At 43.3% G+C, this 17,664-nt stretch overlaps 1 protein-coding gene across 11 annotated transcripts in view; it reads left to right on the top strand.

The window, feature by feature from the left end:
• The window catches only part of DISC1 (DISC1 scaffold protein), a 598,559-nt gene that overhangs the window by 318,696 nt on the left and 262,199 nt on the right, over nt 1-17,664 (top strand). For 9 of the 11 annotated variants that reach the window (XM_082422970.1, XM_082422971.1, XM_082422980.1 and 6 more), the window contains one exon: nt 4,010-4,286. The exons of 1 other annotated variant lie outside the window; for it this stretch is intronic. In XM_082422970.1, the coding sequence (XP_082279096.1) occupies nt 4,010-4,286 (277 nt within the window). Of the gene's footprint in view, nt 1-4,009; nt 5,777-17,664 lie in introns of those variants that run through there. One more of the 11 variants, XM_082422978.1, reaches the window with a different exon arrangement.

Raw genomic sequence — 17,664 nt, 5'->3', positions numbered from 1 at the left:
TCCATATTGTTGCAGATGGTACTAATTTGTTCATCTTCTTTGCAAAAATCCCAGTGAATGGACATTCCACGATTTATCCACTCTTCCATTTGTGGCCATTTGTTTTCCCTTCCAGGTTTCGGCTGTTACAAATAATGTTGTCCAGTCATACATATATAGAGTTGATCTTCATTATTGGTGGATTTTGTGTTCGCGAGTTTGTCTACTTACTAAAATTTATTCGTAAGTCCCAAATCAGTACCTGCAGAGCTTTCCCTGTCATTCATGGACGTGCCCAGAGTGGCCAAAAATTTGAGTCACCTGATGTGCACGATCCCAGCTGAGGTCGAACAAGGCAGTGCTCTGTTTCCTCGTTAGAGTTTTCATACTCTAGACAAGTGCCCTTTTTGCTCTCTAGTTAATGCCATGTTTTTCACATCTTTGTGCTTTTTTCTTGGTGATTTTGCTGTTCAAATGGCCCCCTCCCCAGCACAGTGCTGAAGTGCTGTCTGGTGTTCCTGAGGGCAGGAAGGCTGTGATGTGTCGTACGGAGAACATACGTGTTTCGTAAGCTTTGTTCAGGCCTGAGTTACAGTGCTCTGACCATGAGTCTGGTGTTAATGAATCAACAGTATATATTAAATAAGGTGTTTTTAAACAGGAACACACATAAAACAAGGTTATATATTGATCAGTTAATGATAATGTTGTAACCAAAGGCTCACGGGAAGCTAACCCTCCATTTCCCCTGAGAGCAGTGGTTCAGTATCTGCTCATTCAGTGCTCATGGTGACTACGGAACATGACGACTGCGAATAATGAGAATATGTGCGTTTCATGAGTATAAACCTAGGAGTCGTGGTGCTGGGTCATGTGATCGACATATTTTCAACATTAGTACATCTGTCAAAGAGATTTCAAAGACACTGTGTTCATGTACAGTCCCATCAGCAGTATAGGAGAGGACTAATCATTCTTTACCTTCTCTGACACTTGGTATTGTCAGGCTTTTAGATTTTAGCCATCTTGATGATGTGCAATACATCGCACTGTAGTTTAATGTGCATTTTCCTGATGGTTGATGGCATGGTGCATCTTTTCATAGGTATTTATTGGCCATTTAGATGCCCTCTTTTGTGAAGTGTCTGTTCAAGTCTTTGCCCTGTAAAAAAATTGGGTTGTCTGTTTCTTTCTTATTGTTTTGATTCCTGTTTATATTCCAGAAGCAGTCCTTCGTTGGTTACATGTATTACAAATAACTTCTCCCACTTTGTGGCTTACCATTTCATTCTCTCAATTTTTTTTTTGATGAATATAAGTTCTTCATATTAATAGTCAAATTTATCATTTGTTTTCTTTATAGTTAGTACTTTTTGTATCCTGTTTGAGAGATCTTTCTTTACTATAAAGTCATAAAGACATTATCCTACACAGGCATACCTCAGAGATATTGCAGGTTTGGTTACAGACCATGGCAATAAAGCAAATATTGCAATAGGCAAGTCACACGAATATTTTGGTTTCTCAGTGTTTACACTATACTGTAGTCTATTAAGTGTGCAAGAGCATTATGTCTAAAAAACAATGTATATACATACCTTCATTAAAAAATACCGTATTGCTAAAAATGCTAACCATCATCTGAGACTTCAGCGAGTTTGCTGAAACTCTTTGCTGGTGGAGGGTTTGAAATATTGTAAGAATTACTAAAATGTGACACAGACATGGAATAAGAAAATGCTATTAAAATAATGGTGCTGATAGACTTACTTGATGCAGGGTTGCCACAAACCTTCAATTTGCAAAGAAAAAAATTCACTATTTGTGAAGTGCAATAAAATGAAGCAAGGTATGCCTGAATTATTTTCTAGAAGTTTTATTCCTTTATTTTTCACATTTTGATCTACAATCCACCTGAAATTGATGTTTGCATGGTATGAGCCAGTAATCATGAATTTGGTTTTTTTCCTATAGTGATATCCAGCTGACGTAGTGCATATGTTTAGAAGACTGTCCTTTCCCCACTACACTTTATCACTAATGCTTTCATGACATATTTCCATCCTTTTGTCTGCAACCTGTTTGTATCCTTATATTTATGTATGTCTCTTGTAAGCAACATGTAATTAGATTTTGAATTTTTTATTCTAGTCTAAAATCTTTGACTTTTAAATACAGTATTTATCTATTTATATTTAATGTAATTCCTAATATATAAGGGAATAAATAGTTCTATTTTGCCATTTTCCCTATCTGTATCACATTCATTCCTGTCTTCTTTATTGCTTTCACTAAACCAATACTTAAGTATTTTTTAATTTAAAAACATTTCTCCCAGGCTTGTTAGTTATACATTCTTTTAATTTTTCTGTTTTATGACTACCATAAGGGGTTCAATATGAATCCATGACTTTTTAAAATTTAATACAAATGAGCACTTTACTACTTTCTGGACAACACAAGGAACTGAAACTATTTTAATTCCTTTCACTCCCTCCTTCTCTTTGTGCTGGCTATCATGTATTTTAATTCTTCATATATTTTAGATCACAAAAGAAATTATTATTACTGTTTTTTATATCAACAGCCACTTAAATTTACCCACACATTTACTCTTCCCATTGTTTTTCATTCCTTTATGCATGTCCTTGCTTCCAGCTGGGATCATTTCCTTTGTTATGGATATACTGCCAAGGAATTCTTTCAGTTTTATTTATTTGAAGATATCTTTCTTTTACTTTTATTTTTGAAGGAAATTAAAAATAATTGTGTAATTTATAGATTGTTAGGTTTTTTCCATGATTTTTAAGATGTTGCTTTATTACCTCCTGGCATCCACCATTTCTGTCACCGATATACTTCCTTGAAGTGAATGTCTTTTTTTCCACTAGCTGCTTTTAAGAGTTTTGATCTGTCTTTGTTGTCCAGCAGTTTCACTAAGATGAACCTGGGTGTGTTTTTTAGTTTGATTTTCCCTGCTTTGAGATTGTAGTGCTACCCGAATGTGTAGTTTGATGTCTCTTGTCAATTATTTGAAAATTCTCAACACTAGCTCTTTTAATATTGCTTCTGTCTCATTCTTTCTTTTTTACTTCTGGATTCATCATTTATAGATACAGGCTTTAAAATAATGATGATTCATATGTTGAGGAAGATAGAGGACATGAGGGATAATTTCAGCAGAGAACTGAAATATATTTAAAAAATCAAATAGAAATTATAGAACTGAAAAATAAAGTAACTAAAATTTAGAACACAGAGATAAATTGAAGAGCAGATTAGACACAGTAGAAGGAAGGATTATTAAATGGAAGATAGGTATATAGAAAATATCCAGCCTGAAGCTGAATGAATGGATGAAAAATACATACTTTCATTTAAAATTTCAGGGTTTTTTTGGGCTTTCCATGAAAGCCAAAATTTTTTGTGAACATTGAGTCTACATTCCTCATAGCTTTAGTTGCCCTGAGCTGAGGAAGGGCTCCCTGTGCAGGGATATGTCCTTTCTACTAGCAAGAGTTCACTTCTCTCTATTGCTTTCTGCCACTGAGGCTGAATATCAGTTGTTATGGTTTATATTACCCCTGCACTGCTTCACTCATTTGTGTTACCGGGTGAGTGTGGTTTAGTAAGGGAAAATGGTGGGGGAGGGACAATCTAGGCAGATGAAATAGCACATGAAAAAGTACTTACTCTGGGGGAGTTGGGCAGGTCTGGGGACTCAAATTAAGGCAGCAGGACTAGAGCACAGACATGAGTGGGGGTGTTGTATTGGGCCACTGAGTCTGGAAAAATATTTAGGATCTTGGATAGCCTTACAGACCAAGTAGCTAAGAAAGACTATACTTATTTCACTGTTATTTGATGGTAAACAGATTTGGCCCCTCTGAATCTTCTGGTTGAAATAATCCATCACTATGTAAACTTAACTTGTTAACTCTAACTTTTAGCCAGGTAGACAAGCTATTGGTTTGGTATGACAAAACATCACTGAATTAATTTTTATGCCTTTATTTCTTCTCTGCCTTAGCTGCAAGTGTCCACTGCTTGGAAAAGTGTGGGAAGCTGACTTGGAAGCTTGTCAGTTGCTTATCCAGAGCCTGCAGCTCCAGGAAGCCAGGGACAGCCTGTTGGCAGAAGATGAGAGACAGACGGATGACTTAGGGGGAGGTGCTTGTACAACAGCTCTGGCCATCCCCCCAAGGCTCCACTCTGAAGATGAGAGGAAGACCCCTTTGCAAGCATTTGAAGAGTGGAAGGTGCACCTGACCCCTTCTCCTCACTGTGCTGGCAGTGAACAGAAAGAGGTCTGTCCATCCTCATAGCCTCAATAAGGGCCTTACTCTGAGGGATGATTTGGGACCACACTTCAAGTGAGAGCAGTAAATACTGGGCGGGCTTCCCACTGAACCACCCAGACTCTTTAAAGATTTAACAACTCCTGAATATGATTACAAAATGATGTAGAGTTTTTATAGAAGTTGTTTAAAATATAGGAGAATGGAAAGAATTAGTTCTATTTTTATTCTAATTTCATGGCTATAGATAGAATATACAATCTAATATATAATTACTATATATATAGCCCACACTATATATGTCATATATAACATATAGCTACTGTATGTACTACATATTATATATGTCATATATGATACTTAATTTTGTATTTAGAATCTATATCTTACAATATTGGTTCATTAGAATCAAACACATATATGTATATATTCCAGTAACTGTTTTTGCCAAAGCAAGATCATAATGAATGTTAGAATTTGCTCTTTTCATTTAAAACAACCTAATACTTGGCCTTGATATATGCATTAAAAATTAAAGTGTAGATTTATTCAACATTTTACCCCAAGGCTGACCTAGATCAACAGAGAAGAGTTCCCCACCCCTCCCCTCCATGGTTCATCTCTCCTCTCTGCCCTCCCCTCTCACACTTTCCCCTCTAACCCTAATAAGATTCTTTCAACGAAAGGGCTCCAGGAATTTTTTTCCAGTTTCAGTGCTATGACAGGAGGCTTTAGAGCGCTTTTCTGGCCAGATTCCCAGCTGTTCTGAATATTAAAAGAAAGTAAAACCTTGGTGAAACTGGAGGAACGTGTCATTTCACGTTCACATCTCACGTTTGCCATTAGTAGTGCCCCCTCCCTGGGTCTCTGCCATGACTCACCAGGGAACGCACCCCATTTGCGTGCCCCCCCAGCGTCCTGTCTGCAGGACCATGGTCTTTACAGAGCACACGCTCGCTGACAACGTGTGCTTACAGTCACCGTCTTCTGGACCGCTGGGAAAATTGATACTTGATCACATATTTGAATTGAACAACCTGATGAGAAAGCAGGCTGTTGTCACTCTCTGGAATCCTGCTGGCCTCATAAAGTTAGGCTGTGCACTGAGCTGTCAATGATCTCAACTCCTTTGTTAGCTGACGTCCTGCAGGTGGAATCCTCCACAAAGCCTGGTTACCCCGAGCTCGTGCTTACAGCTGGTGAAAACTTGTGGCCGGTTGCAGTTGGCCAGCTTCAAAGAATATTCTGGTGCGAGGGACACACTGCCTGAGTGAGGGGAAGGGAGCCCTGGGCGGAAGAAACTGCAGGCCCTGGGGCTGAGTCTTTGAAGGTAGGACTGGCTCTCCAAAGGGGGCTCCCGGGAGCTCAGTGCCAGGACAGGAGCCAAGCCAGGTACACGGTGGGGTTTGCTGGGACAATGAACACCCCTGGAGGTCATGCCTGCTTCAGCAGATCTGACCTTGTAGGGGGAGTCTCCTCCCTCCCTCCCTCCCTCTCTCCCTCCCTCCCTCCCTCCCTACTCCTCCTTCTTCCTTCCTTCCTTCTTTACTTCCTTCTTCCCTCCCTCCCTCCTTCTTCCTTCTTTCCTTCCTTCCTGCCTTCTTTCTTTCCCTCTCTCCTTCCTGCCTTCTTTCTTTCCCTCCCTCCTTCCCTCCCTCCCTCCCTCCCTCCTCCTTCCTTCCTTCCTTCCTTGTTTCCCTCCCTCCTTCCCTCCCTCCCTCCCTCCCTCCTTCTTCCTTCCTTCTTTCCTTCCTTCTTTCTTTCCCTCCCTCTATCCCTCCCTCCCTACTCCTCCTTCTTCCTTCCTTCCTTCTTTACTTCCTTCTTCCCTCCCTCCCTCCTTCTTCCTTTTTCCCTTCCTTCCTGCCTTCTTTCTTTCCCTCTCTCCTTCCTGCCTTCTTTCTTTCCCTCCCTCCTTCCCTCCCTCCCTCCCTCCCTCCCTCCTCCTTCCTTCCTTCCTTGTTTCTTTCCCTCCCTCCCTCTATCCCTCCCTCCCTCCCTCCCTCTATCCCTCCCTCCTCCTCCTTCTTCCTTCCTTCTTTACTTCCTTCTTCCCTCCCTCCCTCCTTCTTCCTTCCTTCCTTCCTTCTTTCTTTCCCTCCCTCCTTCCCTCCCTCCCTCCCTCCCTCTATCCCTCCCTCCTCCTCCTTCTTCCTTCCTTCCTTCTTTACTTCCTTCTTCCCTCCCTCCCTCTTTCTTCTTTCCTTCCTTCCTTCCTTCCTGCCTTCTTTCTTTCCCTCCCTCCTTCCCTCCCTCCCTCCCTCCTCCTTCCTTCCTTCCTTCCTTCCTTGTTTCCCTCCCTCCTTCCCTCCCTCCCTCCCTCCCTCCTCCTTCCTTCCTTGTTTCTTTCCCTCCCTCCCTCCCTTCCTTCCTTCCTTCCTTCCCTGCTTCCCTCCTCGCTGTGCCCATGTGTCCCTCCAGGCTCTCTGGGAGACGACTCTCCTAAGAATAGGAGGATTATTCTTCCTCTATAACGTTGTAAGCACCTGCCAATCTGGCTATAGGAAAACAGCTTGTTTGCTTACAAGTAGGAAAATCAGAGTCGAGGATGAATGGAGTAGAGCTTTATCACAGAATGATTCTCCAAGTTTCTGTGGGGAGGAGGTGCGGGCTGTGACTGAGAGAACCGAAGAGCACAGTGGCCACCTCTTCAAGCTCCAGGACTGAGCCCCCAGCTCCGCTCCCCCAGCTGAAGCACTGAGGTTGTTCTGTAGTTTTTCGTTGCTCTCCTGGGGGTGGGAGAGAGACGAGGGGCCTTGAAAGCTCCTGCTAGCTCAGTGCCATCTCCCATCTTGTGTCTTTCCCGTCCCATGTGCTGTCCCTGCATTGCTTTTCTGGGTTTATACTCACAGAGGGAGGCGGGCATCTTTTGAACTCGTTGAGTGGCAGGAATGTTAAGATGGTAGGTATTTTCTGGAAAGGGCAAAATTGTGGAAACAGAAAACAGATCAGTTGTTGCCAGGAATTGGGATTGGGGGAAGGGACCGATCGCAAAGGGCAACATGAAGGAACTGGGGTGGGGGGCAGTATGTGACAGCACTATTCCGTATCTTGATTGTGGTAATGGCTGCATAACTGTGTGCGTATGTCTAAATCTATAACTTTACACCCAGAACTCTACTGCATGTAATGTTACAAAAGTGACTATAATTTAAAAAAATAACATCTCCCTATTTAACAGTGAGGCTACAGATGTTTGAATTGGTTGCACTTGGCTTAGGGCTATTGGAAGACAGTACAGCAGAATGAGCAGAGCTGAGGCTGCCGGGCTGTATACAAGCTGCATTCCCTTATCTGCTAAAAAAAAACGAACAAAACAAAAAATGAGGATAATGAAAACCATCCCATGAGGTTGCTGTGAAGATTTAAATAAAAATAGCATCTAAAGTGATATTAACGCATATATGTAGAATCTAGAAAAATGGTACAGATGAGCCTATTTGCAGGGCAGGAATAGAGACGTAGACGTTGAGAACGGACATGTGGACACAGCGGGGGAAGGGGAGGGTGGGACGAATTGGGAGATTAGGTTTGACATAAATACACTACCATGTGTAAAACAGATAGCTAGTGGGAACCTGCTGTATAGCTCGGGGAGCTCAGCTCGGTGCTCTGTGATGACCTAGATGGTGGGCGTGGGGTGGGAGGGAGGGAGGTTCAAGAGGGAGGGGATATATGTATATGTACAGCTGATTCACTTCATTGTACAGCAGGAATTAACACAACATTGTAAAGCAACTATATCCCAATTTGAAAAAAAAGTGAGTGGTACATACGTAGTAGAGGCTTAAATAATGTTTTGTGTGTGTGTGTGTTTATCACTCTTTCCGGCAGTCACAAGAATCTCTAAGACCTTTTAAAAATAATATACCTTGCTTCCTTTATTAAGAAGCAGAACTGAGCAATGAATCCGTGGAAGCTATTCAAGAAAAGAAAGGCTTAATAAAGGAAAAGTCTTGTTTGTATTTGGATGGAGGATCTTCGGCTACTGAAGGCACAAACTATAACCAAGGGTCTCATTTGGAAGGTGCTTTTGTTTTCCTGCCTCGGTTTCTAGGGAGTCATTGAAGGCTGGGTCCTTGTGTATTTATCCTGTGGCCACAGTGTCTGTTTGCTTTGCAGCTGTCAGTTGGTTTGGCTGTGGAACTCCCTGCTGGGTCTGGCCACCCCGCGCGGGTTTCTCTACTGAAGCATGATGCCCTGAAGGCAGTCAATTTCTTTTTAACCCAAATCTTCCATGAAAAATTGCTGACTTCTTATGAAGGTCCACAGGGAGATGGATTTTCAAAGCCTTCCCTGTGCTTATCTGCCCCACGTGGGTGCATGCATTTTGGTTGCACTGGTTATAACCAGTGCTTTGTCATTAATTAAAGATTTTGCTGTGTTTAGGGTCCCACTGGGCTTCTCAGCACCATTTTCCCCATTTTACAGCTGGGCCCATTAAGGCATGGTAATTTGCTGTGAGCTTTGTTACCGAGGCGCTTGCGCTTCCTCAATGGTGAGAGCCCTCTTCTTTTTCAGTTTCATTACAGCTCTCCTGCAAGCCTTTTCTGGGACTCTGGAAACAATCAGGTGCTGGTGGCTCTGCTTTATAGACATTACAGAAATTGCATGGGGGCCAGAGAGGAGCTGGGGAAATCAGTGAGCTAGCTTCCTCTGCTCTGAAGTTGCTCTTTTGTACTCGCTGTACTGGCCATTATACCTGCGTAATTGTCTCTTTCCTGTCTGCAGCCTGAGCTGCTGGGGTGCTTTCTGTTTTTACTACAAAGTGGGCTCCCCTCCCGCAGAGTTCCCCTGGACAACGTCACCCTCCCAGCCTCCAGCTGCTTCCTTTCCCAGCCAGTAGCTGCCACCAAAGAGGCTCAAAGAGGCCAAAAAATGGTCCAGCAGCTTTGAGCCATCTCATGCAGGATTCGAGTAGCCAGGGTTAAGATGTCTGCAGTGAAAGGAATTAGCAATAAGACACAGTGTAGCTTTATTTTTTTTAATTTTTATTTTTTTATGGAAGTCTAGTTGATTTCCAGTTTTATTTATTATATGGGTCTCCAGAAATGATTGTTGATGTCTCCCAATTCCTTTTTACTCCATTTCACAAGAAAAGAAAGCTGGAAAAACAGATCTGTGGTGAAGACGTGTGTCCTCACCATCTTTTTTTTTTTTTTTTTAACATCTTTATTGGAGTATAATTGCTTTACAGTGGTGTGTTAGTTTCTGCTTTATAACAAAGTGAATCAGTTATACATATACATACGTCCCCATATCCCCTCCCTATTGCATCTGCCTCCCACCCTCCCTATCCCACCCCTCTAGGTGGTCACAAAGCACCGAGCTGATCTCCCAGTGCTATGTGGTTGCTTCCCACTAGCTATCTTCTATTTTACGTTTGGTAGTGTATATACGTCCACGTCCATGGTCCTCACCATCTTAAACTGGTTTCTAATTCTAGAAACCTCTGAAGTGGTCAAAGGGATGCTTCTTTGGTCCTGGCAGATGCAGACCTGATTCTCTCTCTTCCCTATCACTTCCCGGCTCCCTTGAGCTCTCAGAGAGGCAGCAACCTCACCAGCGAAGCGGGGTTGAAAGATCGGGTCCTGAACTACACGTCTTCATAGTTCTTACACCTTGGAACTTATGAGACAACCCCCGGGGGTGGGTGGGACTGCTCACTCACTCATCATCTGCTTTTACTCTTTTTTGTCTAAGACCTTTGGGGAGAAAGCAAAAAGCTTGGGTGCGAAGAGAAATTCCACCTTCTCTACAATTTAGTATTTCGTGTTGCAAACCCATCCTCCTTAGCCCAAGAGTAGAGCACTAGAAGCAATCAGGCTGTCATCAGGGTTGGTAATTGGTTGATTCATTAAAAAGCCAGAGAATCATAAAAAAATGATACATGTGCATTTTAAACTTTTTTTTTTCTTTTAAGTTTGCTATAAGACCAAGGCTTTTTGTTTGTATAGGTCTTCCTGGCTGGCTTTTCCCATGACCATTCTTGCAGAGGCCTCACCAATAATGCATCATCTACAACTACCAGTTTGCATTTCTTTAAAGAGGACTGGAAACTTCGAGAGCACTTGCAAAACAGTCCTGTTTCCCCCTCTCTCTCCCTCTCTTAAATATTATTGAGTTATCCCAAGGTTTTCAACTTGGTTTATATAGAGACAAGAACTCCCCTTCTTTTCCCACTAACATTTCATTGCTTTACATAGTATTTATGTTAATTATGGAATTAATTTAAGTGCAACTGGCATCAATAGGTTTAGAAACCACTCCACCGATAGGATCGGAAGTTGGCAGGCTCACAGGCTATGTCCTGGCCCTGGCCTTGGCCCCTGCCTTTGAGGGAGGGAGCAGAGCCCAGGACACCTGGCAGGTGGGAAGAGGAGGCTTCTGGGCCTTCAGTTAACTGGTTCATGCCGGTTCTCTCAGTTAATTAATGTTAGCTTGCCAGCCTCCTGCCCAAGGAGACTAAATCGATGCCTCAGATCCTCTGCTTTCCCTGCTTTTGGAAAATTACGGAACCACTTTCTTTGCTCCAGGGCCTAACTGTGGCACTTCTTCCACTAATTAAAAATAGTTCTGTGCTTCTGAGGAAAACAACCTCGGGGCCCTCGGAGCCTCCTTCACCTTGGAAATTCCTTGTCATTCATTGATGAACACTGAGGGGTGGATAGAGGCTGGTCACCGGCTGGCTGCTGAGGACTGAGTTATGGCACTTACAGCACAGGCGGCTGGTCTAACGAATATGCAGTGTTTTCCTTTGAGTAGCTGAGAGATTTTTAATCCAGGCTTTCACCTTTCTGGAAAGTGAACTCTGTTAAAAGCAGTAATTCTAGTCATCTCATAGCTGCATAGTTCACAAAAAACATTTAGAAATTCAAAAAAATTTTAATCTAAGATGAACACAGATGCAAGTTGGTATTTGATTCTGTCCTCCTTGTAGTTCAGTATTTCTGAGCAACAGGCAGTTGGCAGGGCACATCCCCTGAAATGCAATCCCCCCAAAGGTGTTCTGTCTTCATTTTCTTATACAAAAAGGTCTTAGGGTTTGATGTCACTATTCCCAGAATCCGAACCCTTGTGTTCAATAGAGACTGTTGAGGTACTTGCTGATGCTATGAATCTCATTTACGAATAGATTTTTCCTCCAAAGATTCTAATAGAGTTGGGCCTTACACAACATTGGTGTCAAACGGAAGCAGACCAAATTCTCTCACATGATCATGGAATAGGAAATACAGCTTTCTGAAGCTCGCCCTTCATGTGAACTAGAAACCACAGGTCAATGCGCATACGTGAATTATCAGGCCATTTCTTCGTTCATCCATATCCTTGGTTCTGTTAATGCTTCTATTTAGAACTTTTCTTTGTAATAAGCGTGCAGATACTTGAAGACAATTCATTGCTCGTTCTGATCTAAAGACATCTAAATATTTCAGATGCTTTCCTTGCCACTGATGACATCTGGATGCTTTTAAAAAAAAATACCCACTTACTGAGGGTGTAACTGTATCATTTGAATAGTTGGATGAATACTTGTATTATATGGAGTAGTAATGATGTACCTTTAGTGTCTTAATGTGTGCCTCTCTGCTTATTGGCTTTACATAATGACTGCAGAACTCAGCATTTATGTGCAAACACGAATACTTACAAAAGCTATTTCAAATAGATGTGAAAGATATTCTTTGTGGTATTGGACAGGAGTTTGAGGTAAATATTCTTTATGTGGGCAATTAAAAAAAGGGAAAACCATAGAACATTTCTGGAATGTATTTACCAAGCAAATATTTTGGAAAACAGCCCAGAGAAACATGTTTAAGGAGGTGATTTTAATACCGAACTAAGGAAATGCTTTAATGCATCAGCTAAGCTCACGGATGGTGATAATCACATCTGGTTTACCTCAAGCTATAGGAGAGAGAATGAAACTTAACAACAGAACAAACATCATGTGGCTCAAGTCGCATCTTTGGTGTGTAAGGATGTATGTGCGCATGCAGGGATTTTAATTGATTTTTAAACTTAAGTATTTCTGTGGCTCAGCAATCTGTAAATACAGACTGCTCTGTCACCTGTCCTTTCTTTATGATGTAGCCTGTGAATTTCATTGCAGGAATTAGACATTTTTATGGATAGGCAACTATTGCTTATTCCTTATTACATGACCAAGGAAAATAGGGATCTGAGTAGGGTAGTTGGACACAGAGTGGGATGTCCAAGGCGGGGACCTTCCCTTACACCACAGGTCCTGGCAAGCATGGGAACTATTGACAAGTTCTTTTTTTCTTTTTTTTTTAATTGAAGAATAGGTGATTTACAGTGTTTCAGGTATACAGCACAGTGATTCAGTTATATATATATATATATATATATTTTTCAGATTCTTTTCCATTATAAGTTATTATAAGATATTGAGTAGAGTTCCCTGTGCTATACAGTAGGTCCTTGTTGTTTATCTATTTTATATACAGTAGTGGATATATGTTAATCCCAAACTCTTAATTTATCCCTCCTCCCCTCCTTCCCCTTTGATAACTATAAGTTTTTTCTCTATGTCTGTGAGTCTGTTTCTGTTTTGTAAATAAGTTCATTTGTATCATTTTTTTAGATTCCACATATAAGTGATATCACATGGTATTTGTCTTTCTCTATCTGACTTTACTGAGTATGACAGTCTCTAGGTCCATCCATGTTGCTGCAAATGGCATTATTTCATTCTTTTTCATGGTTGAGTAATATTCCATTGTATGTATGTACCACATCTTGTTTATCCATTCGTCTGTATTGACGGGTTCCTTAAGCACAGCACCCAGCAAAATGCATTTCCCACATGATATATAGACCTGAAAGGTACTTGTTGATTTCCTCAGATTAATTTTTAAATCATAGCAAGGCTTCTTACTTCAGTTATCAGGCTTTTCTTGTTCTACTACTTGATGTCATTCCAGACATCATACTGCCTCTCCCTTTAGAACTACTTTTGACAGCATTTTAAAACATCAGCTATTTCAATGTTCTTGATCCAGTGACTTAACCCAAGGTGGAGCCAGTTTGCTCAAATGTGTGGCAGGTCACCGCTGACGAATAACATTTCTGAAAGTGTTGCTTTGTTAGGCGTGGCAGCCTTTCATAAGTAAAGTTGGCAGCTACAGCAGTACCTGCCTAACTAGCAATTTAACCTAGTTTCTATTCCAAATACATTTTCTATTTGGGAAAAAAAAAATATATATATATATATATAATTTCCTTATCACTCTGGATGTAGCTAGGTGAGATGTTTTCACCAGATACTCGTTCTTATCAAAACAATTATTATTATAATATAATATATTCCCTACCCTTGGTAGGGAGCTTCAATACGTTCTCCAGTTTTAAAACTTTCAATGTTGATATTTTCCAAATTTCATAGGCAAGGGCATAGTCTTGTTTGCGGGTAACTCACTAAGTAAAAAAGTCCTTGCTGAGCCCGGCCCCAGAGTCCGTGACTGTGGTTTTCACCAGTGTGTGCAGGCGACTGCTCAGGGTAGCAACTGAATGCATTTTTGGATCTGAGTATAGACTTTTCTAGATAAATGTTTTTAGAAAGTCATTTTAATGAGAAAATCCTGCCCAACAAAGGAAATCCTATTTTCTCTTTTAAATCGCACTTCCTGAGTTTGGTGAGCAGGATAGAAATCTGACATCAGGTCTAATTCAACACAGCTGAAAATTTCTGCCCAAACACTCAAAAGTTTACAGGTTTTGATCATGAGGTGAGTTAAGCAAATTCTCTTTGAAATATTGCCTGACCGAGTTAGGGCTACCAAATCAGACATGCGTGGAGGGACGGTACGGAAGATTTAGGGCTCTTCCTGAGGCCGATAAAAGACGTGTTTGTGTGGAAGGGCTGGGGCAGGCACACGGAACCTGCCGGCTGCCCTAGAGGCAAGGAATTATCCCAGGCAAGGCTGCTCTTGGCTGCATCCAGGGAAAGGAACTGTTCAGAGAGGTCTTACTGTCTCTGCCTGGCTCTTCAGAGAGGCGGCCTTGGCTAAGGCAGGCTGAGAAACAGCATTGCTTCCTCGAGACCTGGCGAAAAAGAAGAAGTCTCCATTCCTTGCTTTGACAAATGCGTCCTGAGCGTCCTTTGAGAACTAGACAGGTGGCACTGGAGCTCCAGGGATGGCAGGACCTCATTCTGCTACCGTGTAGCTGGGGAGACAGGCAGGTATATACGTGTGGAAGAAGTTCTGTTCGTGGTGCTGGAGGAACAGTCCTAGCCCAGAGTTGAGGTGATAGGAGATTCAGGGATCCAGAAGCCTGCCTGGAGGAAGCCCTGCCTGCAGGGCTTCGAAGAGAGAGGGAGCATTTGCTAGGCAGAGGAGGGAAGAAAGGCTCCTTAAGAGGCCCTTTTCCTGGTCCTGCTTCTTTCATTCTGGCCCATGGGGAAAATAGTTCCTCCTAGGGCTAAATGATGGAATGGATGTATAGAAAGAAAAAATAATAATTTGAATGGCTGAAAAGACTGCCTGATGGGACAGATTAGTGGAGGGTTTTCAAAGCCACTTTGAAATGCCGAACAACCTGTACTTTATCCATTCAGGGTTGCAAATCCTACAAAACTCCATTTCAGCTAGGAATACCAATGACTTTGTAGTGGGTGATATTTTAATTTTCGAGTATCAGTCATGTAGTGATGTAGGGGTTTTTTTCTTGCCACATTTAATTTAATAATAAAGTGGAAGCCAACATTACCAATTTCACGCTGAGAAGAGCCCCCGTGCATGAAGAGCTACTGGATGTGGTTCAGGGAATGTTCACTGGGAATCTAGCAAGGCAATGCGAGTGACGAGCAGTGAAGGCTGTCATATTCTTATTCAGAGGGAAGAAAAATCACGGTCCTTCCCAAGTGACTCGCCTGCTGTCTTCTGCTTCCAGCCTTTTGTTTCATGGACATGGGGACCAAAAGTCCCTCCCTCATCACTGCATCCCACGTTGTCCTGGTTACCATAATCGCCACTTCTAGGTGATGTGTATCCAAATCGTGGAGGGACCACCTAACTGGGTGAGGGTGAGCCTTCCGGGAATCAGAGCAGACTTTGCAGAGTCCTGAGGGAGGAAGGGAGGGGAAGAGACATCTTCAGGCGCCGTTTGCTTCTCTGATTTCTTTCTGTCATCACTTTGTCGCTCCCTCACTCCCACCCTGGGCCAGCCCAACACAAATCCTTCTGTGTTTCCCCCCCTAAGTCAGATCCAGAGGAAAGAGCTGGCTAGATGTGGGGAGACCTGCATCTTGGACCCCAAGGCACCACTTTCTCCTTGTGTGACCTTCAGCAAGTCACAGGACTCTTGGAGATGCCTTCGATGTGTGTGTAAGGAGGAACTGAACTAGATGGGGCTGAGGTCCCTAGCCCCCCGCCAGCTCCAGTTCTCTCTGCTTCTAGGTATGAAGGTGCTCAGGGAAGGGCTCGTGACATTCTTAGCAGCCCTGACTGAGGTGGCCCTTTGTAAACGCTGGCATTTGATGTCCCGGGAAACAGGTGGGAGCGAAAATGAGGGGCTCCACTTTCTTGCAGTTACATCCCAAGCTGGGGCCTCCAGAGCAGTGCACCTGACTTACAGTTCACTATTTTGGCTTAAAGAGAAATGCTGCCGTTTCTGAAGATCTATTGAAGGACAAGTTTTTGTTTTTTTTTTAAATAAATTTATTTATTTTATTTATTTATTTTTGGCTGTGTTGGGTCTTCGTTGCTGCGCGCGGGCTTTTCTCTAGTTGAGGCGAGTGGGGTCCACTCTTCGTTGTGGTGCGAGGGCTTCTCATTGCGGTGGCTTCTCTTGTTGCAGAGCATGGGCTCTAGGCGCGTGGGCTTCAGTAGTTGTGGCAGGTGGTCTCAGTAGTTGTGGCGCACGGGGTTAGTTGTTCCACGGCATGTGGGATCTTCCCGGACCAGGGCTCGAATGCGTGTCCCTTGCATTGGCAGGCGGATTCTTAACCACTGTGCCACCAGGGAAGCCCAGGACAAGTTTTTTGAAAAGAAGTTTCCTCTCTGTTAAACAAGCAAACAAAAGCCCTTCAATAGCTCCTATTTCCCTTTTTATTTTTAACATTCCACTCTGGCTTAGACAAATAATATGGATAAAATTAGAGACTGGGGTAGAATTGACAGTAAAGCTCCCTGCTTTCCTGCCAGGGGGACCTCTGCAGAGTGAGCCGAAAACCCACTGGCTTAAAAGGACACACTTGAGAAAAGTGTTCTCACAGCAAGAGAGAAACCAGTGGTAACAGGCTTTATGCCTCCTGAAGAGACCTGCCATCCTGGGTGACTGTAGCACACACTCATGTTCCCAGGAGGATGCAATCATTTAAAGAGGGCGACGATTTTGTCCTTCATCCCAGGCAGTGAGTGTGCCCTCAAGGGGAGTGTGAGATCCCGAGACAGGAATTCACTCGTGTCTTACCCTTCTGCCTCTTGTGATGGAGCATTTTGCTGTGCTGTGTCCACTAAAGAGTCATTTTCCCCAAAGCTAGAAGGAAGCAAGATCCCATTGGTTACATCCTAAGCAAATATGGCGTTCAGGATCTGCGCCTGCACATTCGACCAGGAGCCAGGGATCTGGGGACCAGTGACCAACAGCGGTGGCCACTCAGTGAAATCTTTCTTGCACTTCTCAGCCTCATAGCCACAGTTCTCAGCCGGCTCCCCACCCTGAGACAAGTCTGAGTATTAGCACTTTAGTGAACTTCAAGATCCGGTCGGTCTAGGGACTGGTGAGGGGGTGCTTCCTGCTAGCGTTTTGCAAAGGTCCCGTCCATCCAGGCAGGCTCCTGTGTGGGGTATACCCATGTATCCTGCTGTTTTAGCTACTGTGACTGCATAACAAATCACCTCTATTTATATGCATGAATCCGTGGGGAGGGCTGTCTGCCCCATAATGTCTGGGTGTTTGCTGCATAACTTGAAGGTGGAGCCTGGGATTGTCTGAAGGCTCAGTTCCTCCTGTACGTGGCTGTTGGCTGGGTCCTTAGTTGGGGCTCTCAACCGGATGCCTACACCTGGCCTGCCCAGGTGGCTTGGGCTTCCTCACAACATGGAGGCTGGGTTCCAGGGCAAGTGATCTGAGAGACGTATCACCTATTATGATCTAGCTTTGGAAGTCAGGCATGTCACCTCTACCGTGTTCTTTTCATCGGAGGATCCTTAAAGACCTAGCCAGGTTCGAGGGGGAGAAGTAATGAACTGCCTCTTGACAGCAGAGAGGAAAGGTTCTGACGGCCATACCGCTGTGGCCGCACACACACTCCGCCATGCCTGGGCACAGCATGGAAACGACAAGGAAGTTCGGCCCGGCCCCTCCAGGGTAGGGTTCACAGGCAGGACCTCTACAGCTTTGTCCACCTGATGCTCAC

This window comes from Balaenoptera physalus, assembly GCF_965194825.1.
Source record: "Balaenoptera physalus genome assembly, chromosome: 14".
NCBI lineage: Eukaryota > Metazoa > Chordata > Mammalia > Artiodactyla > Balaenopteridae > Balaenoptera > Balaenoptera physalus.
Note: the sequence above shows the minus strand (reverse complement) of the source record. Positions and strands in the feature narration are given on the sequence as shown.